Genomic DNA, 27,751 nt, shown 5'->3' with positions numbered 1-27,751 from the left:
CAATGGTCATCGAATTTTGACTAATTTTATGGTCTTCTATGCTTCCTCGATGAGCATCGAGAATTTTCACAATTTAGTGATTAAAATAATGATTTAATTCATAAGAAATCTTGATGGTCATCGAAAAGAATTGAGGCATCGTCGTAACACAATCTTACTGGCTACATCGTTGGAACCATGGGTTAACCTATCAAAAACTATTAAATTGTTCTCTTTTATTCTATATTTGCATATGCTTGTCATTGTAACCCATCAAAATTTATCCATAAACTAAACACATTAATTCATACCAAAATGCAAGTCGGGAAATGGTGTGGCTGACAGAGAGTGGAGGGTGAGGTGGACGCCAAATGATATGAGACAGTGAAGCTGACAAAGAGAGGACGATGAACATGAGAGGAGAGAGAGGTGCAAGAATGCTCGTGGAAGAGAGAGGGAAGTTTGAGAGACTTTGACTGAGAGGGGGAAAACTTATGCCAAAGGTAGTTTTGCCAAAAATGAACTACTGGAATCATATTTTTCAATTTGGTGTATTAATAAAGCATATTTGGTCAATTTATGTGATGTACTGATTCATTATTGCTTGCCATCATGACTAAGGTTCAGCTAGTTGGTTTTAATGGAAAGCCCACTTGTTGTGAAAAATGGACAAAATCTTACTTTTTGAGCATTAATATACAAGCCTTTACATGACAGAGTGATGAGATTTAATGAGGATATTTATTCTGCATTTACGAGCAAAAATATTCTTATCTAATCTTTTAAATTTCAACAGCATAACCATGTAATGTAATGAATCCTCCGGTTTAGAAAAGGCAGGAAATAGTGCTAACTATAGTATACAATAAAAATGACATTGTATCTATCATATGTTGGAGCGAACTTTCTGAATGAGCTCTCTTCTGAGGATTTTTCCTGAAGCAGATTTTGGGACACTGTTTATGAATGTCACTTTTCGCAATCTTTTGAAAGATGCAACCTGTCACAGAAACAAAATAAAACCAAACAGTCACAGTTGTGAGTAAGCATAGAATTACTGGAAAAACCATCAAGAACTTAGTAATTTTCACAATTTACATCCTTCTTGTTACCTGGCCAGCGATAAATTTCTTCACATCATCTTCCGTCAATGAACTGTTGGGAGAGCGAACAACATAAGCAACTGGGACTTCACCCGCGTCAGCATCAGGAAATCTGTTTAGAGGGTTAAAGAATGACTTAAATTTCTAATGTCAAGCTGGTGACATAGTTTTTGTGTTTAGAACACTTACGGGATCACAACGGCATCCAGTATTTCAGGATGAGAAACAAGCAATCCTTCAAGCTCAGCAGGAGCAACCTGGCAAGACCAAAGCATCAAGTTACTTAAAACTTCAACATGTTAATATCCACATTCCAAAGCAACCATAAATGTTCAAACATAAATACAGGGGAAAAAACAATATTATATCAAAATCTTCTCTTTCAGTGTTGTCAACAGTCAAAGATAGGGAAATGGCCTTCTGTTCTTATTTTCACCGTTTAGTTTTACTAAATAAAGACAGTCATAGAGATGGGATCAGTTTCAAAATTTTAAAAATATGTTATATGACACACAAAATTTAGTCAAGGTACAAGTTATGAAAAAGTCAAGAAATGTGGATGGTCCTGAGACGCTGTCTGTTTCAAATGACAAATAAGCAAACAAAGTCTACTCTAAAGAAAAGATAACTTGTCTTATCTCTGTGTCTATGTACCCATCAGTGAATAGGATAGAATGGAAAAACAAAATAACTGCCAGAAAATAATGCATTATAATTAAAAAGTGATTGCTTTTTTACCTGAAATCCTTTATACTTGATGAGCTCTTTTATACGGTCAACAACATAAAGATGTCCGTCTTCATCAAAATATCCAAGATCACCAGTATGTACCCAACCTTTCTTATCTATAGTCAACTTAGTCGCCCGTGGGTTATTGAAATAACCTGAAAAAGTAGTTTGCAGTATCTGAGTTACAAACTCACCTAAATCATGAGCAAAATCCTAGAAATGTAGAACAATTCTTCGTAATTTAACTACAGAAATATCATTTATCTAGATGTAAATGTAATATAGTGATCAAAAGCCCAAACATCTAAAAATAAAAAAGGTTCTCAACAACTATGGGCTACGTTCTGCACCAAAAATATGTCTGGAACAAAATGTAGTTTAATGAAAACCACTGAGATGCCAACCCAACAGAAAGGGCCATCTCTCAACAATGCTTCAAACGTGTTATATTCTTTTGAAGAGAATTTCATATGCACATATGTGCAGGTTATTGACAGGGTCAATATTGGAATATCAATAAAAAAAATCTATTCGAAGGAACATTCATACCTTGCATCATGTTAGGCCCCCTCACCCATATCTCCCCCAACTGGTTAGGAGGTAAAGGCTTCAACGTATCTACACTGACTATCTGGGCTTCTACTCCAGATGAAAGCATTCCAGCTGAACCAGTGTGTCGTTTACCTCCTCTTGTGTCCTCCACAGATACAATGCCACAGGTTTCTGTCATACCATATCCCTGAAACAAAAAAACAAAAGAAAAAACCATTCTGAATCACTAATGGGAAAGCTTTAATGCCCAATTTTTCTACATACATAGACAGTTGAACAATCTTTCAAACATGTCAAGAATCCATACAGCTCCTATCATGCCAGACTGTAGCTCTGTCGAGTACATACTAAACATCATGCTCGAGTAGGTTCATTAGCAATTACCAACATAGTCAATCAGCTTCATAACTAGTTTTAACTAATGGGGAACTGTTATGGACCTAAGGACTAACAGGACTTGATTAAGTACCTGAGCAACAATACCATGAGGAACAATCTTAGCGCACTCCTCCATTAAATCTTTGCCCAAAGGAGCAGCACCAGAACCAATATGCTTTAAGGAAGAAAGGTCATACTTCTTCACGATACTGTTCTTGGTCAGAGCAAGTATCACAGGAGGCACAACCCACAAATGGGTTACTTTATACTTCTCCACGTCTTTCAATATCTTCTCGAGGTCGAATCTCGCCATCGAAATGACGGTGTTTCCCCTCTGCAACTGAGCGTACGTGATGATGGCCAAGCCAAAGACATGAAACATTGGCAAAAAGCAGAGGAACACATTATGCATCTCTCCCGCTTGGTCTTGCTCCATCGTCACCATTAAAGAAGACGCAATGAAGTTCTTGTGAGACAAAACTACGCCTTTACTCATTCCCGTTGTGCCAGATGAGTACAAAAGCGCAGCCGTGTCACTCTGCTTAAAGTCAACCATTGGAAAATCTGACACAGGCCCGGATAAGGTGACCAAATCGTGAAATGTTAATACTTTCGCCCTCGACTTTAAAGGCGAAGAGTCTTCAGAATTAGGACCAATTAGAATCGTGGGGAGATTGAACCCCTTTACTTTTTCGAACAGTTCAGGAACGGTGACAATGAGTTTGGGATTTGAATCCTTGACTTGTTTCGAAAGCTCGGAAACGGTGTAGAGAGGATTTGAGGTAGTGGCAATGGCCCCAGAGGCTACAATTCCCAGGAAGCAAACAGGGACGTGGATAGAATTAGGGGCGAAGATGAGAACGACATCGTTTTTCTGTACACCCAGATTGAGAAAACCATGGGAGACCTTGATAACCATAGATTTGAACTGGGAGAACGAGAGTGTTTCATTGGTATCAGAGTCGATGAGGGCCGGCTTTTGAGGGTAGGAAGATGAGTTTCTGAAGACGAATGAAACCATCGAAAGATTGTGGTCTTTGGGGAGGACAAGAGGTGGTCTAAGAGACCTGAAAACACCGTCTCTTCCATACCCAGATTTCTCCATTGAAAAACAGAAAAGATGAGTTTGTGTTATTTGGACGAATGAAGGCAAATTCTCTGATTATTTATAGCAAAGATAAGAAAGTGTGCCTCGTCAGTATCCGCATTCTTAATCCAATAAACGAAAAAGAAAGAATAAACAGAGCACGCAAATCAATGAGTTTTGGTCTGACGTTTTTTTGGTTTGCTAAAAGGAGATTGATTGTAATGATTGATTGATTCTCTTTTACTTTTTTTCGGAATCATGAACTTAATCCATATGGCATATGGGGTCTTTTTTTGTCTCTAGAAGAAAGAGGTTGTAATTTTCTTTTTTTATACAGTGACGGAGGACGAAGAAGACGTTTTAAATGAAGCCACCATGATTTGAGATAGATATAGCAATAAACTGCTCGGTTACGTATTCTTGCCTTTCGTACAGTTTAGATGAAGCCACATTTGGGTACAAATCTATCGATGTACATATACAAATTGCTTTGGGTTCGGATTGAACCGGTATCATAGGGTTACAAACTTATAGGGCTACTGCTACACCAATCACACGATAGTTTATCAAATTTTTATTATTATCATTATTTATTAATGAATAATTCTTGATTGAAAACGCTTCTTATCTGCTTTACATGTGTCAAATTAATTTATTTTCAATTTTTTACGAATAAAATCTGTTATCATAAATGAGATGAATCAGTTGCAACAACATAGAAAATGGGGGGAATGACCTCCAACAAAAGTATAATCAGTATCCAACTCTAGTAGGGGTGACCGACCGCACCGCACCACACTACACCACAAACCGCGATGTCAAAAATGAAATGGTTCGGTATGGTTTGTATCTTAGCTAAATCGCGCGGTGCGGTGTGTGACGTGCTGCGTCATGACACATCTCCAGGGGGCCATTTTGTATGTATGAGCATGCCTTGGTGCTTGATCATTAGTCAAGTCTTGCACCAAGTAACCTCAGGAGTAAGGAATGACACTTTTGTAATTATGCATATGTCTCCCAGACAAAAATCATATATGTTCTTGGGAATACTTCATTTCCTTAGAAAGCTCCTTAGGGGGAGGGGTGACCTGGTGACTTAAGGAAGCACCATGGCCACCAGCAGATAGGGGCTTAAGCTGTGTAATCCCTTGCCCTATCAAGGCCTTATATGAATAAAACGATGCTTTGCCATGTCCCTTTGTGTATGCTTTCTTTACGGTCTATGTGTTGTTTGTTTGTTACCTTCGTTGGGCCATTGCGTGCCACTTGACTGTGTTGTATGCTCTGATTGTTGTGTGGGATGTTGTCTCTGGAATGCTTGCCTCGTGCTTGCTCCCACTTCATAATTGCCCTTACTTGTGTGAGACTTGTAACGTGGCTAACCATTGAGTTTGCTTGCCGCAGGTGTGAATTCTAGGCTGACTTGCTAGCTAAGAGTGCTAACAAATGCCACACGTTCCGTCAATTCGAGTATTGAAGTTGGCGGCCCGTGACAGTTGGTATCAGAGCTAAGTTTGAGAAAGCTTGGTGACCCTGCAGGATGGTGAGCAACACTCAAAGGATTAAAGCGCTGGAGAGGCGCGTTGGAGAGCTAGATGGCCTAGACGAAAGAGTCAGGGATCTTGGCTCTGTCAGGCTAGAACCGGAGACGACTAACGCACTAAACCGCGTGGCTGCGTTGGAGCGGGATACGACCAATCTACTAGCCTGCATAACGGCAATCGAGCGGAGAGAAAACCTTTCAAGCACATCCAATAGTCCTTCGAGGGAGGAACGTATTGAGGCAGTGGAACGAGCGGTGAAGGACCTACAAGAAGCATTAAATGACCTCGTAGAGAATTGTAGGGGGTCAGTTGAGGCAATGAAGGATGAAATGTTGGAGATGAATACCAAGCTGAACCTCACCATGAGGGCAGTTGGGAATCTGCTTGCAACTGGACCCATTGGCATGGAATATGGGAGAGTAAAAGTCCCTGAGCCGAGGCCCTATGGGGGGGCTAGAGACGCAAAGGACTTAGAGAACTTCCTCTTTGATATGGAGCATTACTTTAGAGCTGTGAGAGCTGAATCAGAGGATGGCAAGGTCGCCATGGCAACGATGTACTTGTTTGCAGATGCCAAAGTGTGGTGGAGGACGAAGTACGACGATATTCAGAACGGCAGATGCACCATAACAACGTGGGAAGATCTCAAGAGAGAGTTGAAGATGCAGTTTCTCCCTGAGAATGTTGCCTACATAGCTCGACGCCATTTGAGAGAGCTGAAGCACACCGGAACAATCCGAGAATACGTGAAGAAATTCTCTGGGTTGATGTTGGATATCAAGGACATGTCCGAAGTGGACAAACTCTTCGCGTTCTTAGAAGGTCTGAAGCCTTGGGCAAAGCAAGAGCTCGAGAGACAATGAGTGGCCGACCTAGCCACTGCTCAAGCTGCTGCCGAACGACTGACTGATTACTCATCAGGGAACATTCAATCCAAGAAGACCAATTTGTCGACTAGTGGAAGTAATGTTGGGAGTAAAAAGTTTGGGAAGTCTTGACAAAGCAAGAGTGGGGGAGGAGAGAAAAGGAGTGTGGAGTCTAACTCTCCTAGCAAAGGTAGAAACCCCCCCCCCCCCCCGTTCAAGAAACCTCTTACATGTTGGATCTGTACCGGACCTCATAAGTCGACAGAGTGTCCTCACAGATCCAAGATGAGTGCCCTCCAGGCGACATTTTCTCAAGGAGAACAAACCAACGAAGAGGAGGAGGAGGAGTATACGAACATGGGTGCCCTCTGGATGCTGAATGCTCTCAAGAAACACGGTGCGAAAGTGAAGAAGACCCCCGGAAAGGGACTAATGTATGTGGACGCTGCTCTAAACGGTAAGATGGCCGAAAGTGTGATGATCGACACGGGCACCACTCACAACTTCATTTCGGAGATCGAAGCTAAATGTCTGGGACTGAAATGGGAGAAGGACCATGGCCGCATGAAAGCGGTTAACTCAGAAGCCTTGGCCACAACCAGCATGGCTAAAAAGGTGAACATGAAGATCGGCTCGTGGGAGGGGCAGACTGACTTGGTGGTCGTGCGAATGGACAACTTTGATGTGATATTGGGTATGGACTTCCTTACGGAAAAGGGAGCCATTCCCATCACTACAAGAAAAAATGCTTTTAATAACACCGAAAATGTGTTAAAAAAACATACAATAACACTTTCTGATGTTAAGACCGACTATGTTATCGTAGGTCAGGGTACTTTACATAACACTTTATCAGTGTTATACAAATGTGTTATTGTACTGTCAACGATAACACACTTTCTGTGTTATTTTAATATATAGATAAGCGTTTAATTATGTTATTTATAGTCGATTATATAACACATTTCAATAATTATAAATTTGTGTTATACTACACTTTAGTATAACACATTTTTTGTGTTATACTACACTTTAGTATAACACATTATTTGTGTTATATAATGAAGTTTGCATAATACAATTCTTTGCATAAAAAGTGTTATTGTAATAGATATTATAATACAATTTTCGTATTATTGTTATATTTAGATATGTTTAAATTCTCATTATATATTTTATTTATATAACACTAATTTATTCTATTATATTTTAATTTTTTTTATATAATTAAAATTAGCTATCTAATATATACTAGCATCATCAAATGAACTTGATTTTCAAATAACAAAAAGTAAGAACATTCAACATTGTATTAACAATCCACAAATTAGTTTAAAACATTCAACACTGTCATTAACAACAAAATGTTCTTTAAGTATTCAAGGAGTCTAAAAGTTACTGCTTTCAACACAAAGAAATAAACAAAGTTACTACTTTCAAGAAGTCTTAAATATCATTTTCTACTTCGCTTGTCACATCTGCAAAATAAACAAAGAAATATTTTATTGTTATTATCTAGCATCACAAATTACTTCAAGAATATTGTTAGAGAATTTTGGAAAAAATTCAAAAAAATTGAGTACTATTAAATGCTAGCTGACTTACCATAGCAACAGCACCAGTAGTGCGGCAAAATCGTCTTAATTCAAATTTTGAACTAATTTTCAAAACCATAAGCCTGCAAGGAAAAAGTCCCAAATTAAATTATCAGGTATGCTGAGAAAAATCTTAATAGAATAATAAAAACTTGAAATTTTTTGACAGATTTCATAAAAGATCAAAAGCATTTAGATATGTACAACAATCACAAGTATGTTTTGAAAATTAGTAAGTTAATCAATAAAAAAACACAATAGAAGGTGATATACTTGTAGCGCTCACAGAAATGAAGTGCCATCTCCACTGACAATTACTTTGGCACCGGAATCAGCAACTGCCTTTATAAGCTCCTCAACTTTAGCTTCTTCAGTTTTCACATAATTTTCTAGCTACAAGATATTAAAAAACTATGAGAACTACTTCAAGGCACATAATGCATAAAAATGTCAAGGATAACATAACAAGCCAAGATATTAAGAAGCAATTTTATATCAACTCGAGCAAGAACAGAGCAGAACAGTATTCTCATGATGGTGTCATTTGGCATTCCTGAGTCAGGAATACCCACCAATATCATGGGAAAGAATAGAATTGCAAGCCCAAAACTGTCTAGTAAGAAAAGCTTTTCTTTTTTTAATTCATCATTCATTAAGGAGAAAATATGAACTAAACAACCAAAAGAACCCAGAAAAATGGATGCCACTAAACATTAATATGAGATGAAGGAAAATTTTGCACAATACATTAGTTACATGGAGGATCAAAATTAGCCACAACAACAAAGGCATTGACAGAAAATAAAAAGCAAGAAATAAAGAAAATAAAATAGAAAATAACTGCTAAGTATATTGGCTACCTCGTGAATAAGCAAGCCAGAATAAGACGAGAAACGTTCATATAACAGCAAGCAAAAAATATCCATTTCAAAATTTTACCTAGTCAGCACTATGAATCAGAATTTCTCCGGTCTCTTCACCACTGGAGGTTCCACCATCCACCTCTTCATGGGTCATAGTATCAAGCAAGATTTTAATAGGCCTACCATGATCAATTTGAAGTTTCAAAAGACAAGCTATTACAGTGCTTGGGAAATTATGCAAGAGAAAAAAATAGAAGTTCTAGAATTAAAATTGGTAGTGTTAGTTCAAAACAGAAAGACAAAAAAATCCAAATAATCAACCACATTTTGAACCTAGAAACACTTCAATGCCTCCTGTGCAACACCATATACAATACATTATGCTATGTTCTCTGTTTTTCCCAAATGAAGAACTTTCTCTCACTTTATATATATATATATAGTTCAACAAAAATGCTCTAAAGTGAAATTACAATATACCAACTATTGGAGTAAAAAAGAACAGCTTAAAAAGTTAGCTCCATTGGTATAATCAAAACTTACAACTGAGTCAAGTTTTGGTATTCTACAATATTTGGTGGAATTGAATCAGAGATATTGTTATTCCTAAGTACCTTGCAAGGTGTATTAACTAGTTTACATTATAATTTCAGAACAGTGAATAAAGAAAAGAGAATTGTGAGCAGAAATCTTGTTGTTATTCCTATGAGTACCAATATGATGCATATTCATTAAAAAGAAAAAGATAATATACTAATCTGGCACTTCATTTTTAGATCAAGTTACAAATACCAAATTGCTTCTCATAGATTGACCAACCTATATTTTTCATTATACTGAAAAGATGGGAATAAAAAATACTAAAGACCAATTTACTAGAAAAATGATAAAAATAAAAATAAAAACCTCGTTAATTTATATACTTATTTATTTGTATGGAATGTGTATCATTATTTATTGATTATACCAAAAAAAAGAGTGGAGTTACCTCTTAATATTCTAAGCTCGGCTTTATTCTTTGCATCAATATCACGATGGCTTTGCAGTTTCTTTGAAAGTGTTATGCTTCAAAAACAGGTCAGTAAATGCCACCCTCAAGTTCTTAACCTCTCTATCTAATTCACTTGGTGTCCTTTGCCTGCAAGATCCTAGAAAATGGAGTAGGATCCACCAAAAACTTAGATAAGTCTACAGATCAGTGCTTGAAGTATCATACAAAAATAAAACTGTAAAACCCACATAGCTCTTACCATTTTCTGAAAGGTTTTTCAAGACTACAGTATGTATTCCATCTTTTAGATACCACAAATTGTCAACATCAGCAACTAAATTACTTAAGATGTTCTTAGTCTGTTCAGAGGCTCTCTGTTGATCACCTTCCATCTGTTTAGGAAGGTCACATAAAGATGAACTTTCTGTTGCACCAGTTTCCGTAAGACGACTAAGAAAAGCCTCATGAAAAGTAGATTCAGATTCATCTGAAATACAGTATAAAACTTCCTTATCAACAAACACTTCAAACACTATTTCCCTGATGTCACTTCCAATTTACAAGCATGGGTTATAGTGCCCTTATAGGTGCAAAACAATTAAACTTGTAACTAAACTATACTAAATTTCTATGACTAGAATGATAGTAAATGTAGAAGCAAATATTACATCCTTATGTTAATAAAACAGATCTAATGATCCACAGCACAAAAACCAATTGTTATCTTAAGAAATAAAAACTCATGGTAAGCAGACAAGATAGGAGGTCCTGGTCAGGAATACAGTTCAAAGAGACTGAGAAACAATAACAACTGAATGCAATCATTATTTTATTGCCATATTTTCCCGTACCTTTTGAATAAAAAAAACAATAGTCTCTATTTTAGGAAAAAGTTACAAATTATATTATGACAAAAATCACTCAACAAACCCCCACTACCCAAAAATTAGATGAACTGTAAAAAATGTCCTCACCCTCGACAATAGACATGTAATCAACATCTTGCTTGCAGCTTGTTTCTCTTGTATGAATCGAACATGATTCCAAGTCACGAGCAAGCTATTCTCAAACATGCAAAAAAAAAAAAAAGTCATTGACAAGTTTTTTAAATGAGGCTATCCAAACAGTAACTAAAAATGCAAAAACTTGTTAGAAAACCTCAACACATGAACACATGTCAAGTCTTCAGAAATATGCCATTAATTAAAAAGTTCCAACTTGTTCTTTAAGTACTTTTTTATCACTGATGAGAAGGAAAAAAGTTAGTTCATCTAATTCTCTTTAAAAGACTTATTACAAACAGTTTCAGGGTTTAATCTAATATTTTGTATCCATTCATGATAAGCACCCAATTAATGAATAAACTACATTTATACAAAGCAAAAAGAAAAAGGAAAAAGGCTCACATCTGGAACGACAATCTGAGCATCAAAGATCTCAATCAGTGGGGCATTAGATGAAAAGCTTTGATTTCCAGCGCTGGCAAATTGAATAAGAGGAAAATGATTAATTTTTAGTTATTCTCTGTATAATAAAACTATTATTCACATGGTATTGAAATACAAATATTCTGGTTGCCTCTCAACTTTTTTAACAACAACAAAATAAAGAAAAATACTCATCTACTATTATATATAGGTGTGCCAATTCGAACTGTGCAAACGATTAAGGCACATGAGATTATTAATACACAAATAAACACACAAGATACCATTGATGTTTTCATAAGACAAGCCATACGATTCATAAAAAAGGATCCAAAGGAACAAACAGATTAAAACAAAATAAAACGTGAAATTGCATAAAGTCGATGATATAACTTGATAATTTGCAACTTGCAACAACATAGTAGCTCAAAATAGTAAATGGCTGACTAACATTTGTAAAAAAAGAAGAATAACCTAAAAAGTAGACAATTTATCCTGCATATATTCAAGTAAACCTTCAAAGTAACTTGTCACCATGTTCTGAAAAAAAGTCCTAAAAAATCATAAAAATAGCAAAAAATTATATCGTAAACATGCTCCTTAAATTCCTATAATAATTAATCAGTGGTCCTAATAATGCACACTAGCAAACACCTCATTGCTGATGGAAATAAAATGCATTTATGTGATGACTCGAAAAAGCACAAGGGACATTCACTTTTTAATTGAAACATAAATCCTGAAAAATGTAATTATATTTCCATTTTCATCATGAAATGTTCAAAAGTAGGCCACTTATCTGAAATTTTGAACTTATATTACTCTTTGTCCTATCAGCTTCATGATACAATATTCATGTCAAAGAAAAAGATGCCCCTTGTGCATACATAATGACTAAAAGATAATGTGAACGCAGTTCCATAGGTAAGTAAAACACATTAAATATTTTAAAACATAATGGGTAAAGATAAGTATTTAAGTGGATGTACTCGAGTGAACTAAAGGGTGAGATGAAAAGGGATACTATTTTAAATCCTTCTCATAAAAAATAAATGAAAGAGAATACCTGCCCAATGGACATAGCTAATTCTCCCAGCTGCTTCCACTTTGATTCACTTTGGGCTTTGGTAGCAATTTCCTAAAAGCCAAACAAGCAAATTAATTTGTAAAGAATAGAACTTAGATATCATTGTTGACAAGGAAAACTTTACTACAGTTGCTCATTAAAGAAAAGCTCCACTATAGGTGCATGATTCGGTAATATTCCAATTTGTCCACAATCTTACATTGAAAATAAAAAGACTGCACCTTTGCAATCTCAAGTCTTCCCAGCTGTATGGCCAGATCAAATTCGTAATCAGGATCTGTAGCCACTTCTAGCACATCTTCCAACATTCCTCGAGATTCCAAAAAACGAGCAACACTAAAAAGCAAAAATAGATTCCATGATATTATCAGTTGCATTTCAGAATGCTTTCTATCAAGACATAGAAAAAGAATGCATTTGTATGCAAATAAAAAATCCAGGAAAGACATCATGGGATGGGGATAAATGTCAGTTCAGTGGACATATTCATCAGGATAAATTTGGCTGTTTTTCTGCTCCTCATTCCTTGTCTCATGCAGAAAAGGATGTTATAGGGCTTCAGTTCTACAACGCAATTTGTGCAAATAAATATTTGCTAGTTGGGATTTGTCTACTAGATTTGTATTTGTTTATTTCTTCTCTTTTTCTTGGATGAGGAGCGTTTCATTAAAAAAAAGTGAGATTTGAGAAAAATCTTAATCCCTTATGTACAGGACCTGTGAATGAACATCATATGGAAACACTTGAAAATAATAATAATAATAATAATAATAATAATAATAATAATAATAAAAAGCCCACTAGAATAAGGATTTAACCACTAAAAAATTGATTATAGTTTCTCCATGCAAGCAAAAATCAGAAATCCCTTCAGTTCACATCCAAACTAAAGCATCAAACCATAAAATATGGTGTCACACATATCGGTCAGACTAGAGATATATATTAACCAAGTAGCTGAAGTAATAATTATTAACATAAATTTTCAAATACAAAAACCTATACTCCTGCAAACTATCACATATCAAATTCTGAATCAGCAATAAGCATATTTGTTCATAATAATTAGACTTTATAATTCAAGCAGGTGGTAAAATTGACATTTAGAAAAAGAAGCAAAGGAAAAGAATGCTAAATTTAAAACAGTTGAGCTTCCTTTATGCAGAAGGATAAGACATGGAATCATAGTTTAGGATACCATGGGTACAGGATGCTGCACAATAATTTTCCTATGCAAGCAGGTGTTACCTTACCTATTGTGATGTTCTGGAGGAATGGTTGGTAAAATTTGATTTGCATGATCTAGATCTCCACGCATCACAAGAGTTTTGTATTCAATCAAGCTGAGAAGTAAAGTGTATCCCATGACACTACAAAATAAAAGGCTCACATTAAAACTTAAAATCAATCTCGAAAAAAATCTTTCCAGAACAGCTAACAATAAACACTCACTTGAAGTCTTTATCAATAAGATAAACCCGACTTTGATTGGCCAGATATCCCAACAAGTACATAGGTCAGTCCAGGTGGCACATAGTTGTCACCTGAAATATCACATTGCATCAAAATGACTTTGCAATCACAACCAACACTAAATAAAGATGTTGCTGAATTCAAAAATTGTTTACCTCTCCGCCAACACAGTAATTAAGACGCCAAGAAGTGTTAGTATAGATGAAGCAATCGCCAACCCAAATTCCTATTCTGGCGCGCTCATTTATTTCATAAAGCAGCTCAAAAGCATCCTCGACATCTTGTTCATCAACTGAACTTCCATTGTCAAAAAATGATGATACAACATCACGCTGCCAAATAGACAACATTAATTTAGTAATGTGACACACCAAGCTCAAGGTACTTCAATATACAAAAAGCTTAAACATATTCTGAGTGCATGTAGCAAAGATGTGTTCTTACATTGTATTTTAGTATGTAGAATGATGACTCACTAGCTATTGCCACCAAATCACCACTATCCGCCCAATAAACATTCTAGAACAGTAAAAAAGAAATCACAAGTAAATATTAGTGAACATGACAATATAGCCAATAAACCACTGACATAGTGAAATATCAAATGGTCAATCATACTTTCACATTAACATCGATCAGCCTAATTAATCTACATTCAGCCCAGTCATACAAGCAGATGAAGTCATTTGAGCACATTGCTAATAATGTCCCTCCATACATGTGCTCACATAAGAATGTAGGTCGAATATTTTTCTTCTCCTGAAAAACGCCATTTCAGTAGAACTCCATTAATGAATAATTTGTTTATCGTCCACAACCATAAGACTCGTAGCAATCTCAGATTTCAATCCTCTTCCAAATTATGCATTCAAAAGGGTCGAACCTGGAATGTCTTGTTAAATAATTTGATCCTTGTTGTACTTTCTCTAACTGCGTATTCTCCATCTGATGACCAGGCAAATTCCAGTGCTGAGCCAAAGGATCTATTTCTCCAAGCTAAGGCTGTATATATAATGTACTCACCATCTCCACAAACAACAACAAACCTCCCATTGGGATTGTGTTTTAAGCTCTGACACCAAATGAAAAGTAAAACACCTTCATATTTGGTTTAAATGCAAAATAAGTGAAGCTAGAAACTAACCTTCTTTAGGTTATCTCTCCAAATTGCAACTATCTCTGACACCTTGCTAGGAAGGTAAGATTGTGCCATTAAAGCTGCTTCAGGTATTTTGGTTACGGTCCAACTCACCACCCTCAAACAGCTTCATATAGAAGCTAGTCTGAATCAACCAACACAAGAAATGTATTTTAGGAGAAGAATTGCACCTCAAGAAGATATAATAAATAAATAATTTAATTAGAGAGATTCACATTTTACCAAAATTTCAAGAAGAAAGAAGAGGGGGCTCGGACCCCTCTGCAAGACCGAGCCACCTACGACCTCTCTGCGAGACCGAGCCACCCACCCCTTCCGCGAGACCGAGCCACCCACCCCCTCCGTGAGACTGAGCCACCCACCCCCTCCGTGAGACCGAGCCACCCACCCCCTCCGTGAGACCGAGCCACCCACCCCCTCCGTGAGACCGAGCCACCCACGACCCTGAGCCTGTCGTTTTCACAAGATCCACGAGCCCCTGTCATTTGCACCGTTTGCCGATGATAGGGAAGGTCGGGCTCCATAAAGACAGGTGAGAGAGAAAGAGGGAAGGAGAGAGGTCTGGTGGGAGAAAGAGATCCGAGAGAGAGGAGATGTGCCTCCTATATCGCCTTCGAATGTGGTGTAGCCCTTCTTAGGATTTGTCTTCCGTGAAGGGGAGTGAGAGACCGAGAGAGATAGGTCTACGGGAAATGGGTCAAAGGGAAATGGGTATACCAGGAAAAATGAGACACGGGAGAGTATACCAGGAGGAGAAAGATTGAAGAAAATGAGATTGGAAATGGGTATAGGGGAAATGGGTACACGGGAAAGGGGAGTTATTGTACACGGGAAAGATTGGCGCTTTTTTATTTTACTTGCCGCCTGAAACTTTGATAATATACCATAACTCTTTTAAATAGTATTATAATGATGTGTTATGGTAATGGGTGTTTGGTGTAGTGCATCCCAACTACCGGAAGCTTACTCATAATGGGGGAGACACCTGCAGTGGTGCCTGCTAAAGTAGAGCAGCCCCCAGAAACCAAGCTGATGTCAGCCTTACAATTGAAGAAGGGCGTTAGAAGACAAGAGCCCACGTATATTATCCTACCCACAATATACAAGGATACGGTGGATGAAGTCATCCCACCAGAAATTCGAATGGTCTTGAAGAAGTATGGGGATGTTATGCCGGACCAACTCCCCAGAGCCTTACCACCTAGAAGAGGGATTGATCACCAGATTGAGCTGGTGCAGGGATCCAAACCACCTGCAAAGGTGGCCTATAGGATGGCACCCCATGAACTAGCAGAACTGAGGAAGCAGTTGAAATATTTACTAGAGGCAGGCTTCATTAGACCATCGAAGGCACCATATGGTGCACCCGTGCTATTTCAGAAAAAGCACGACGGGAGCTTGAGACTATGTATTGATTATTGGGCTCTCAATAAGGTGACAGTGCGTAATACATACCCCATCCCCTTGATCGCCAACTTATTCGACCAGTTGAGTGGAGCGAAATTCTTTACGAAACTGGACTTGAGATTAGGCTACTATCAAGTGCGGATAGCAGAAGGGGATGAGCCGAAGACAACATGTGTGACTCGATATGGAGCATACGAGTTCTGAGTCATGCCGTTTGGGTTGAAAAACGCACCAGCCACATTCTGTACGTTGAACCAAGTTTTCCAGGAATACCTAGACAAGTTCGTGGTAGTCTACTTGGATGACATTGTGGTCTATAGCTCCACAATAGAAGAACATCAACGACACTTATCTCAAGTGTTTCAGAAATTGAGAGAGAACCAACTCTATGTGAAGCGAGAGAAGTGCTCCTTCGCACAAGAGAGAATCAAGTTCCTAGGCCACATAGTAGAACGTGGCCGGATCCGCATGGATCTAGAGAAGGTGCGGGCCATTCAAGAATGGAAGGCCCCCACCAATTTGAAGGAATTACTCTCTTTCCTTGGTTTAGCCAACTATTATCGAAGATTTGTGGAGGGCTATTCAAGAAGGGCGGCACCCTTCTCGCAGTAATTCATTGTTTACGAGTGTGGAGGCACTACTTGTTGGGGTCGAAGTTTGTGGTGAAAACAGATAATGCCATGGTGAGTCATTTCCTCACCCAGCCAAAGCTTACCCCTAAACAAGCACGATGGAAGGAGTTCATAGCAGAATTCGACTTTCATTTCGAACACAAGGCGGGCTGTCTAAACCAGGCAGCTAATGCCCTGAGTCGCAAAGCTGAGTTAGCTGCGCTAAAGTTGCTAGCAAATATGTCAGCTAGCATGGTGACCACTCCACTCCGAGAGCGCATTAAGGAGAACCTGGTGAAAGACTCGGTGGTGAAGACCATTATGAATCTCGCAAAAGAGGGGAAGACTTGCCAATTTTGGGTAGAAGACGATCTTTTGTGGGCCAAAGGTGGCCGCTTATATGCTCCAAAGACGGGAGATTTGCGGAAGACACTAATGAGTGAGTGTCACGACACCTTGTGGGCGGGTCATCCAGGGTGGCAGAGAACTCATGCCCTATTGAAGCAGGGGTACTACTGGCCACAAATGCGCGATGATATTGTGGAGTACACCAAGACCTGTCTCACCTGCCAGTAAGACAAAGTAAAGAGACACAAGACGCCAGGGTTGTTGCAACCTTTGTTAGTCCCAAGACGACCATGGGAGAGTGTGTCGCTTGACTTCATTACTAGTTTACCGAAGACGGGAGACTTGAGTGCGATCTTGGTGATCGTGGACAGATTTTCAAAGTATGCAACCTTCATACCTGTGTCGAAATATTGCTCGGCAGAAGAGACAACGAGACTTTTATTCAAGTATGTAGTTAAGTATTAGGGAGTACCCCAAAACATAGTTAGTGACCGTGATGGAAGATTCACAGGGACCTTTTGGTCTGAATTATTCAACCTTTTGGGGTCATGACTAAATATTTCCTCAAGCTACCATCCTCAGACAGACAGACTGACTGAAAGATTCAATGGGATGCTGGAAGAGTATTTGCGGCATTTCGTTAGTGCCAACCAAAAGAATTGGCCGCAGCTACTAGACATAGCTCAATTTTGTTTCAACTCAGAAGAGTTCTTCGTCAAACAAGAGCGCTTTTGAAGTTGCTAACGGTCAGCAACCGCTGTTACCCCACATAGTGGATGAGTATCGGGGAAGAAATCCGAGAGCCTTTAATTTCACGAAAGACTGGAATAAAACCACTGAGATTGCCCGAGCGTATCTGGAGAAGGCATCAAAGAGAATGAAGAAGTGGGCAGATCAGAAGAGACGACCGCTGGAATTCAAAACAGGCGACTTAGTGATGATCAAGCTAAGGCCCGAACAACTGAGATTCCGAGAGAATAAGGACATCAGACTCGTCCGCAAATAGAAGGGTCCTGTTCCAGTCATCTCGAAAGTGGGCCTGACCTCCTACAAAGTCAGCTTACCAGAATGGATGAATATACACCTGGTCTTGCACGTCAGCAACCTCAAGCTGTATCATGAAGATCCAGAAGATCCAGCGCGCAACCAGTCTACCAGAGAAGGAGTTAGCGTCAAGCCATGAAGCAGCAGACAACCTGAAGAAATCCTAGCAGAGAGGACCGTGGTCGTGGACAGAAAGAAGAAGAAAGAGTTTCTGGTGAAGTGGAAAGGGCTCGGAGATGAAGAAATTTGCTGGGAAAGGGCGGAGGACTTGCACAAGCATACGCAGAAGATTGAAGATCAGCAAGGGGCAGGTTCATTGAGGACGCCGAAGATTTAAGTGGGGGAGAGTGTGACGTGCTGCGTCATGACACATCTCCAGGGGGCCATTTTGTATGTATGAGCATGCCTTGGTGCTTGATCATTAGTCAAGTCTTGCACCAAGTAACCTCAGGGGTAAGGAATGACACTTTTGTAATTATGCATATGTCTCCCAGACAAAAATCATATATGTTCTTGGGAATACTTCATTTCCTTAGAAAGCTCCTTAGGGGGGGTGACCTGGTGACTTAAGGAAGCACCATGGCCACCAGCAGATAGGGGCTTAAGTTGTGTACTCCCTTGCCCTATCAAGGCCTTATATGAATAAAACAATGCTTTGCCATGTCCCTTTGTGTATGCTTTCTTTACGGTCTATGTGTTGCTTGTTTGTTACTTTTGTTGGGCCATTGCGTGCCACTTGACTGTGTTGTATGCTCTGATTGTTGTGTGGGATGTTGTCTCTGGAATGCTTGCCTCGTGCTTGCTCCCGCTTCATAATTGCCCTTACTTGTGTGAGACTTGTAACGTGACTAACCATTGAGTTTGCTTGCCGCAGGTGTGAATTCTAGGCTAACTTGCTAGCTAAGAGCGCTAACAAGTGTTGCACGTTTCGTCAATTCGAGTATTGAAGTTGGCGGCCCGTGACACGGTGTGCGGTTTGGCGGTGTGAAATTTTGGTTTGCACCACACCGCACCATATACTTACAAATATGTTAAAAAAAATTAAACTTTACATATTTACCATTTTTTAGTAACCCAATTTGAAAGTAGGAGTCCACTTAAATTAGGGTATAACCTTATTCTCTAACACATCATACACGACAACAACTCCTTCCTCTCTCATCTCATTTTCGCCTCCTCCCTATCACCATCTTTATCTCACACATATTTTTTAACACACTTACACCGTGGAAAACCACCTAAACCACACCGCAAAAAATGGTTTGGTTTGGTCGGTTTGGTGCAACGAAATCACACCGCACGGTGTGTTCTAGCTACTACACTGCACTTGTGGTGTGGTGTATTAACAAGTGTTCAAACCGCCCAAACCACACCGTGCACACCCCTAAACTCTAGAGCATATTTTGCCAAACAAGGCTTCGAAAAGGCAGCAAGCACATGACCTTGAGAGTCTCTTATTACAACACCTATGCCAGCTTTATTCATTGAAGAAGCTAAGGCAGCATCAACATTTAATTTCAGTGCACAACGTGGAGGATCTTGACATGGAACATGAGGCGCAGGTGCTGGAGACAGTAGCAGCTCTGTAATGTGCCAAATAGCTTTCGACATGAGAGGCAATAACAGTAGCTAGACGAGTTTGTTTCCCATGGACTATACCATTTCTATCAGACCAAATAGACCACATAGTGCAAATAATCTTTTCTAGTTCAGATTTAGTATGTAATTTCGATAAATGGTATAAAAAATCACCATCGAGCATCTGATTGGCATCCTAAAAATCAATAGCAAAAGTTGTACATCTCCAAATAGCCTTAGCATGCTTACAACTAAAAAGAGCATGGCCAATAGACTCCCAAGCATGAGAACATAAGCTACAAGTGGTTGAAGAGAGTATCTTCTGCATCAGTGGTGTCGGGCTTTAGGCCTGTCGGGCCTGATAGTGGTCGGAGGCGTGGGAGGAGTTATTCCTTCGTCTAGTACTTTGTACGACCACTACTCCTCTAACTTAGTACAACCACTACTACTCTGACTTAGTAGAGCCACTACCCTTCTGATGGTCGTGTCTAGTTCATACTCCATACTACTTAGACCTCCTCCGTACCTCTACTTTGTCTATATCTTGATAAGCCCTTGAGAGCTTGAACGTAAGGCGCTTATAGCTTGAGGTTGAGGAGGGACTATGCCTTCAGGGCATAAGGACCTATTGGGCTTATTTTCTCTTAATCTCAATGGTGGTCCTAAGCTAGTATTCCAAGGTTGTTGAGGTCCTTTAAATCATCTCCTTAGCCTCTACGGAATCTCACATTCATCCCATGGTCTTGAGTGTTAGGAAAATATGTATTTGTCTCAATGGAAATGGTAAGAAAATTACAACTCTATGCAAAAATATTACAAAAGACAAGGATCGATTAAATAAAGTGTTACAACTCTATGAAAAATACAAGTAAATATATAGAAAGAAGTAGAAGATGATTGAAATAGAAAATACAACTCTTTGACAAAAAGATACAAATAAACTTGATGTAGTAAAAAGAAAGATGTAGATGAGATTACAACTCTAAAGCAAAAGATACAAATAAAAGAGTAAATAGAGAATAATATAAGTGATGAAAAGCAACAGAAAAGAAGAATAAGAATAAGAACAATAAACAACAAACTCTCACTCACACAACCAAAGTGAAGAGTGTTGGGGATCACCAACTTGAACAAGGTTTGAAACCTTTGTCCAAAAGCTTATTTCCCCCTAACTAGAGCACTAAGGGATCTCTCACAGATTTTAGAAATGCTTTTTGGAATTATCAAGCCTCAAGGTGTTTTCTAGCCAAGCACTCTAATGGATAGAAAAGTTGTGTCTTTCAAGTGAGCAATAGACTCTTATTTATAGAGTTTAGAGACACCCTTTGAATTTCAAATTCCACCAACCCCCATGGTTGTTACCAATGATAAATTGGATGTTTATGGAATTAAAAGTGAGATTTGGGAGTTATTTGGGTTTTTGGAGCCGTTCAACACAATTTGAAAAAAACTGAAAAATGGTTAGTTTTTGGCCTGTGGCCGCGGCCAAGGACATTAGTGGTCACGGCCACTGCTCTCTGTCCCACAGGCCGCGGCCACTGACCATTTTCAGCACAAAATTTTGTGTTGTTTTTCCAAACGGTTCCAAACCCTCCCAAATGATTTTGTAACCCCCAAAACACATTATTGGGGTTAAAATCATATCTCTAACAGCCATTTTACATATGGCTTTATGAAATTCATCTTAATATTGTGTAACAACAAATTTACACAATAAAGGGTAATATTTGGAAGTTACAAATTTGTAACTGAATTTGTAACACCAGATATGTTACATATTTGGATATTTCTCATATATCTAAATATTGTAACTCTCTATTATATATTACAATATGTGACACTCTTTGTCACATTTATTTAATCTAAAACATTATATTATAAAATAATATAATATTACATTATATTATAAAATAATATAACATTGAGTAGGGTCAAACTGAAGTTTGAGTCTTATGGGGTCCTTGAACTCGCCCCCAGGTCTCCCCAGGTTGAGCTCGCCCCCCCAGCTCACCCCCTATGTGAGCTCGCCCCTGCGGTCCTGGTAAGTGTGGGTTTGTTCTTCGTGCATTTCCTATCTTCTCAAAGCACCTCTTGGACGCTTGCTTCTTGTTTGGCTTCTATTGTAATTTTTCAAGGCTCACACTTGCCCTCTAATCTATAAGGAGGTGTCCTCATCTTCTTGTAGATTGTTGGTGATGCTTTATCATGGGAAAAATGGCACCCGATGGAGGCACTATCTTGTGCTCCTTGGTGTAGAACTTTGGTTTAAGATAAGTAAGATATACACTGTCTATGGCTTTTTTCTCTCCTTAGTTTGAAATCCTACACTTGGTATAACACTAAATTAACCAAGGAGAATTCCTTATATGATGGCACGAATCCCTATGCAGTTCTTCAAGAAAGGTACTATTATTCTCTCTCTTTTTGTGCCCTTGGATTGTTTGTCGATCTAACAGTTGGGAGTGATTGACTTTCCCTATATATACCTTCTCTTTTTTTAACCTTTTACCCACACTTCCTTTTTACTCTTACTTGGCTTAATGGTTGGTAGCTATTCCATTTTTCCAAGAGGTTAGAGGTTCAATACTTGGTGGGAACATTTGCAGGTAAATTTCCTCGCTTTTCTTTTGTACTTCATTTCATTTTTTATATACATGTGGCTAATTGTTTCATCTAGACCAGCACTATGAGTTTGCCTCTCACTTGAGGGTGCCCCTTTGTCCGAGGTCGCCCCCTGCCTGAACTCACCCCTCACCTTGCAACCGCGTGCTTGAGCTCTGCTTCTTCCAAGTACGTTTTTTATTCTAGTTCTCCTCATGTTTATGCATGATAGGTTGGTGTCCTTATTGTAACTATGCATGCGATTTTTCATATTCTTGTTGATAATCTGAAGAGTTATTAATTTGTCCTTGTCGACGCGGTTTTTCGCCAACAGTAAATTATACGAATAAATAGAATGGATTAGTACTTATTGATAAACCGTAATATGAAAATGATAATAATCGAGAATGTGGAAGATAATTGCAAAGAAAAGATGGTCACTCCTTTTTTAGGTGGTTCGGAGGTTAAAATCCCCCTAGTCCACCAGTCAATATTATTGATCTCTCCTTACTATTTCTCACAAAGTATTTACTTTACAAGGAGAAAACCAACCCTTTGCACTATCCAGGGTTTTGGTATTTATAGGAGTTGACCCTTGGGCAAGGGAAAATGGTCATCCCGTGACCCTTTTGATCCCTAAAATCATATCTGTTACATCAATGATTTATATTTACATTCTATATTAAAGTGAAGTGGGTTCTAATCAATAGGTAAAGATGAGTAATGGGACGCATGGCCCAAATCAGACGTGGGATGTCTGAACATGTACGTTTATACTGTGTATCCGAGAATTCAAGAATAGAGCAGACACGTGATGTCTGGTATTCACACGTTTATATTGAGTGGTTGACTTTATAAGGATCCAAGGGTATATCAGACCTCTGATGCACCACGAGCTCAATGTGGCACTAGCCCGTGGCTACTATTATGTCGATACAGTGGCTCCAAGCAAGGAGCACCTAAATGATTCATTAGCTCGGGTTAGTTGTTTGGGGGACCGTAACAAACAGCCCCGGGTGGACGGTTGACACGTGGCAGATCGATTTAGGCCCTTTTCTAGCTCGTCAAAGTGCGTGGGGATATTCAGGGCGTACATTTTCCCCCCAAGCCCCTGCTCATGACCTATGACATCATCTTTGATCTTCACAGGGTCTTTTAAACTTCCTTTTCGACTTCCCATGTCCTGCCCACCACTTGGGTGTCGGACACGTGGAACGCCGTGGTTGGCGTCTGTTCGGATTTCGAGGATTGTATTAAATGGCCTAGCCACCTTTTTGCCGTCGTTTCGTCTTTCGAGTTACTACCCTCGTATCTCGCATTAATCTGATCGGATGGTCCTCGTTTCCTCATGCCTCTTACGTATATATAAGGTTGGCAGTCTTAAGTACTAGTCACCCTTCATTTGAAATTTTTCCCTTATTTTCTCTCTTTTGAGTTTCAGAAGCTCTTCTTCTTCTTCTGGTCATAATCCTAGAAATCCCCACGTTCTTACCACAAGAATCTTTTAGAGGTCCAGCCCCAAGGATTCCACCAGGGTTCCTATTCCTACGTTGTCAGTAACTCTCATTTGGAATATACTTTGTAAGTTCTCTATCCGTTGTATGTTTTGATTTCCCCATTATTTTTTGTTATGCAAATCTACTTCTCATAATCGTAAACAATAGGTTTTTTTTGGCTGGTTTTTGGGGCATAAGCTCTCATTCTAAGAATATTGAGTATACCTAGAAACATGTCTAGGAATGCGATGTTTCACAACTAGGTAATTTCTGGGTAACCTTCTGGGCAACTTTCTGGGTAAATTTAGGAAATGCATATTCAGAAATGGAAGGTGAGAGGTTTTTTGGGCGTAAAACCGGGTAGCTTAGGGGTCACGCTTCCTAGGTGGTTGTAATGCCCTGGATTCCCTAATGCGGTTTCATGGCTGGATTAGTAGGCCGGGAGGTCCATAACTATTTAATTATGCCATTAATTGATATAATGCATGTTTGTGTGAATTATATTATAATATGATGTTAAATGCATGCATGTGGGTCCACATTTCATGGCAGGGGTATTTTGGTAATTTGGCCCGTTGAAGGGGTAATTGTATATTTGTATGCATGTCGGTGATATATTGTTGAGGCCACATTATAATGTGGATTTGTTCGAGCTATTCGACATGAGACGATCTTTGAATATCAAGTAGAAGTTTAGTCATAACGGGATTAAGTTCGAGGCTTGAGGTGAGTCTCGGGGTGAGTCTTGGGGTGATTTAATGATTAGAGCATTGTCGGGAATAAAAGGGTAACGGGGTTATGAATTATTGGTATTTGGGAATATTGAGAATAGCGGGAATTTGAGAGCGTTAATTATGATTAACGAAATAGGTGAAAGATGATGATTTTACCCTTGGGAGACTTTGGAAGCTTTTATTTGACCTAGGGGCATTGAGGTCATTTGGCTTGTGATATGTATGACTTAGTTGGCTGTAGAAACATTCAGAACAAAAACAAAGCCCTCACTTCTTCTTCACGTACATCATCTTCCCTCTATCTTCCTTTGAAGTTTTTGGTCCCAAATTGAAGAATCATGCTAGGAAATCAAAGCTTGGAGGTTATAGAATTAGTTCATCCATTGGGGAGGATTCAAAACCAGCTTGAGGTAGGATTTCATCCAAGAATTTTAAGCTATACTCTGTTTTTTCTTTCTAGTTTTCAGCTTAGAGAATTTGATGTGGCTAGTTGGGAATTAAGGGATGTTTTTGTGTAAAATTGATTGGGTTTTGATGAGGGTGTGATGTAGATGAAGTTTAGGGGTTGAATTGGATGTTTGGGTGATGTTTAGGATTGGTTTGGAGGGTTGGTTTCAAGGAAAATCGCAATGAGGGAAAACCAGAAAGATTCTGGTCTTTAATTGGCGCAGCAGCGCCATTCCAGGCGCATCAGTGCTAGGCAGGGCAGAGAGCTGGGCCTCTCTGACTTGAAATAGTGCCTCAATGCCATTTAATAGGGCTGCAACGTTGGTCCATTTTCTAGCAAGCCTATTTTAGGGCTCGGAATGACTTTTAAGGCTCGGGGTTTGGTTCCTTTGCCCCGGTTGGGTGGATTAAGAGTCCCGAGAGTGCGGGAATTGTCCCGGGAGTGTGGTTTTAGATTGTGAACCATTTATTTATTTACTTTATTAATGGATTATAATTGGTTATGATTAGGTAACCGCTAAGGAATCTAAAGGTTGATTGTTCTCAAGGGTTGTTCTTATATTAATTCTCACTCGAACCAGAGGTAAGAAAACTACACCCTGTGTATATGACATGCATGATTGTTGTTGAGGCGTGTTGGTTGATAAATGTGGACATCGATTTCATATTAAATGCTAGCGGATATTGGTTACTTATCTATGGTACTGACTTGTCAGGGATACTGACCTAAGAGTCAGAAACGGCATAAGCGTCTTGAACGCGGGGCTGAATGAAGATTAGATCTAATCGATATCAGCATTGAATGACTCTAAGACATTAATGCTGGATTGAACCTAAGGTCGATGAAACCTATAAGCGCTTGGCTAGTCTAAGACTAGTTACTCAGAGCCAGGGCCAAAGGCCTAGGTGACTGCTGGCTAGGGAACAGTGTTCCATAGTTATGACTCTAGAGTCATGAGGAAGGTTATGTTGGTGACTAGTCATCATGCACCTATCCTGTTTAAGCTAGTGAAAGGTTCACTTATCTGTTAAGCCTCGGTGACCCTATCGTCACATGGCTAAAGGGAGCTGTACCCACCTTAGTGACTTTTCCTCTATCACTTACCTGGTTTGGACTGAAAGTCCTGAATGATTATTATGATCATTGTTGATATTATATCATGTTGTATTGTGTTTTCTTGCTGGGCCTTGGCTCATGGGTGCTATGTGGTGCAGGTAAAGGGAAAGAAAAGCTCACCCAGCCTTGAGTGGAGAGCTTAGGTGGTGTTGTGTTCATATGCGGTCGCTTGTCCACCACGACCAAGGAGTTCTCAGAGGAACTAGGGGGTTTATCCTATTTTTGCCGCTTAGGACGGCGGGTTTGTAAATTTGAAACTGTAATGACCATTTTGAGTTGTAAATAACTTGTAAACGTTTTAATGGGCCCATGAACAGTTTTATGTATTAAATAAAATATATACTTTCCTTTTGATTGGTTTTCCACCTTATCCTGTTAATAACACTTAGAAGCACGTTTTTAACCAAAGGACTCGGGTAGCGAGTTAAAATTCCGGTTCAGCATTCACAGTAACTGTCCTGGGGTAACCAGGGCGTTACAACTTGGTATCAGAGCGTGCCAAGGTTAGGGTTCCTATAGACTGGCTGGGCATGTACACACATCACTGAAGTCAAGCTCGACTCATGGTTTGGTAATTATTTATGTAGTTATATGTATAACTGCTTAAATATAGTATATATGCTTTACCTGTATGCATGAGACACCATGTTAAACCTGTGCCTTGAAATATTATATTCTCAGCAACTGTGTGCTAAATAGTACTGAGATTGCTGGAACATACTTATTAGTGTGGTTGATTGTGAATTATTATGTGATACATGTTGAGTGCTAAATGCTATAAACCTGTATGTGCGTGTATAATTGTATGACTATGGAATATGATAATTGTCTGCTTGTTCTTGGACCGTAAGGCGGCAAGAGGTTTAGTTATTACTACCTGACTGGCCGTATTGATCGTTGTTTCAGCAAGGTATAAGAGATAAGAATGAATCCAGGGCAGACAAATACTTCAGCTGGCCAGAGTGATCAAGGCAAGAATAATAATAGCCAGGGTCAGGAGAATGACCAGTCACAGATTCCACAACCAGCTCCTGTAAACTGGCAGCAGATAGTGAGTGATCTGCAGGCTACAGTGTTGAGACAGGGAGAAGAGCTTCGTCTCCTGAGACAATAGCAAGCGCCTGCAGTGGCTAGTATATCAAAGGCACCTCCTGTGTTGGTGCCAGCAGCAAAGCAGCTGCCTGAGGTTGGAAATAAATGGGAGCCTCTTTATGAAAGGTTCAGGAAGTAGCAACCTCCAATTTTTTAGGGCAGTGCAGATCGTGCCAAGGAAGAGCAGTGGATGAGTATGATTACCACTATCCTTGATTTCATGAGGGTAATTGGTAATGAGAGGGTGGCCTGTGCCACTTATATGTTTCGGGAGGATGCCCGAATTTGGTGGGAGGTTATTACCCAAACCAGAAATGTTAATGCCCTGAGTTGGGAAGTTTCAGACTCTATTTGATGAAAAATATTATAATGATGCTATCAGGACGACAAAGGCCGAGGAGTTCATTAGGCTACTTCAGGGAGGTTTGTCAGTCACTGAGTAT

At 39.1% G+C, this 27,751-nt stretch overlaps 2 protein-coding genes, 1 long non-coding RNA gene and 1 pseudogene across 14 annotated transcripts in view; all 4 read right to left on the bottom strand.

Annotated features, from left to right (window-relative positions):
- The window catches only part of LOC133788656 (probable CoA ligase CCL7), a 62,671-nt gene extending 58,478 nt beyond the window's left edge, over positions 1-4,193 (bottom strand). For all 12 annotated transcript variants that reach the window (XR_009873315.1, XR_009873320.1, XR_009873321.1 and 9 more), the window contains exons 1-6: positions 2,833-4,193; positions 2,361-2,550; positions 1,821-1,966; positions 1,272-1,339; positions 1,092-1,194; positions 865-979 (exon numbers count right to left, since the gene is read on the bottom strand). Coding sequence is in view for 1 of the 12 variants with exons in the window: in XM_062226210.1 (XP_062082194.1) it covers positions 866-979; positions 1,092-1,194; positions 1,272-1,339; positions 1,821-1,966; positions 2,361-2,550; positions 2,833-3,846 (1,635 nt within the window). In the remaining 11 variants the exon portion in view is untranslated. The remainder of the gene's footprint in view (positions 1-864; positions 980-1,091; positions 1,195-1,271; positions 1,340-1,820; positions 1,967-2,360; positions 2,551-2,832) is intronic.
- A 3,398-nt stretch (positions 4,194-7,591) lies between these two features.
- On the bottom strand, positions 7,592-8,139 carry LOC133789927 (uncharacterized). The gene is made up of 3 exons (XR_009873790.1): positions 8,107-8,139; positions 7,844-7,916; positions 7,592-7,716 (listed from the first exon to the last, which is right to left on the bottom strand). It is a non-coding gene; the product is annotated as an uncharacterized LOC133789927 (long non-coding RNA).
- Positions 8,140-8,143: 4 nt separating this feature from the next.
- On the bottom strand, positions 8,144-11,181 carry LOC133789926 (E3 ubiquitin-protein ligase BRE1-like 1). Its single transcript, XM_062227589.1, has 5 exons — positions 11,094-11,181; positions 10,662-10,746; positions 9,947-10,174; positions 9,685-9,844; positions 8,144-8,226 (listed from the first exon to the last, which is right to left on the bottom strand). Exons 2-4 carry the CDS (start codon positions 10,675-10,677, stop codon positions 9,726-9,728), a joined length of 363 nt encoding a protein of 120 aa, XP_062083573.1. The 5' UTR covers positions 10,678-10,746; positions 11,094-11,181; the 3' UTR covers positions 8,144-8,226; positions 9,685-9,725.
- A 96-nt stretch (positions 11,182-11,277) lies between these two features.
- Positions 11,278-14,887, bottom strand: LOC133792222 (coatomer subunit beta'-1-like; annotated as a pseudogene).
- Positions 14,888-27,751: the final 12,864 nt, after the last annotated feature.

This window comes from Humulus lupulus, chromosome 7, assembly GCF_963169125.1.
Source record: "Humulus lupulus chromosome 7, drHumLupu1.1, whole genome shotgun sequence".
NCBI classification, from domain to species: domain Eukaryota; kingdom Viridiplantae; phylum Streptophyta; class Magnoliopsida; order Rosales; family Cannabaceae; genus Humulus; species Humulus lupulus.
Note: the sequence above shows the minus strand (reverse complement) of the source record. Positions and strands in the feature narration are given on the sequence as shown.

Bases quoted from the DNA above. Each gene is read 5' to 3' on its own strand.
- LOC133789926 (XM_062227589.1), bottom strand. The intron at 9,845-9,946 runs GTAAGAGCTATG...TCCATTTTCTAG, and splicing joins GAAAAACCTTTCAGAAAATG to GATCTTGCAGGCAAAGGACA.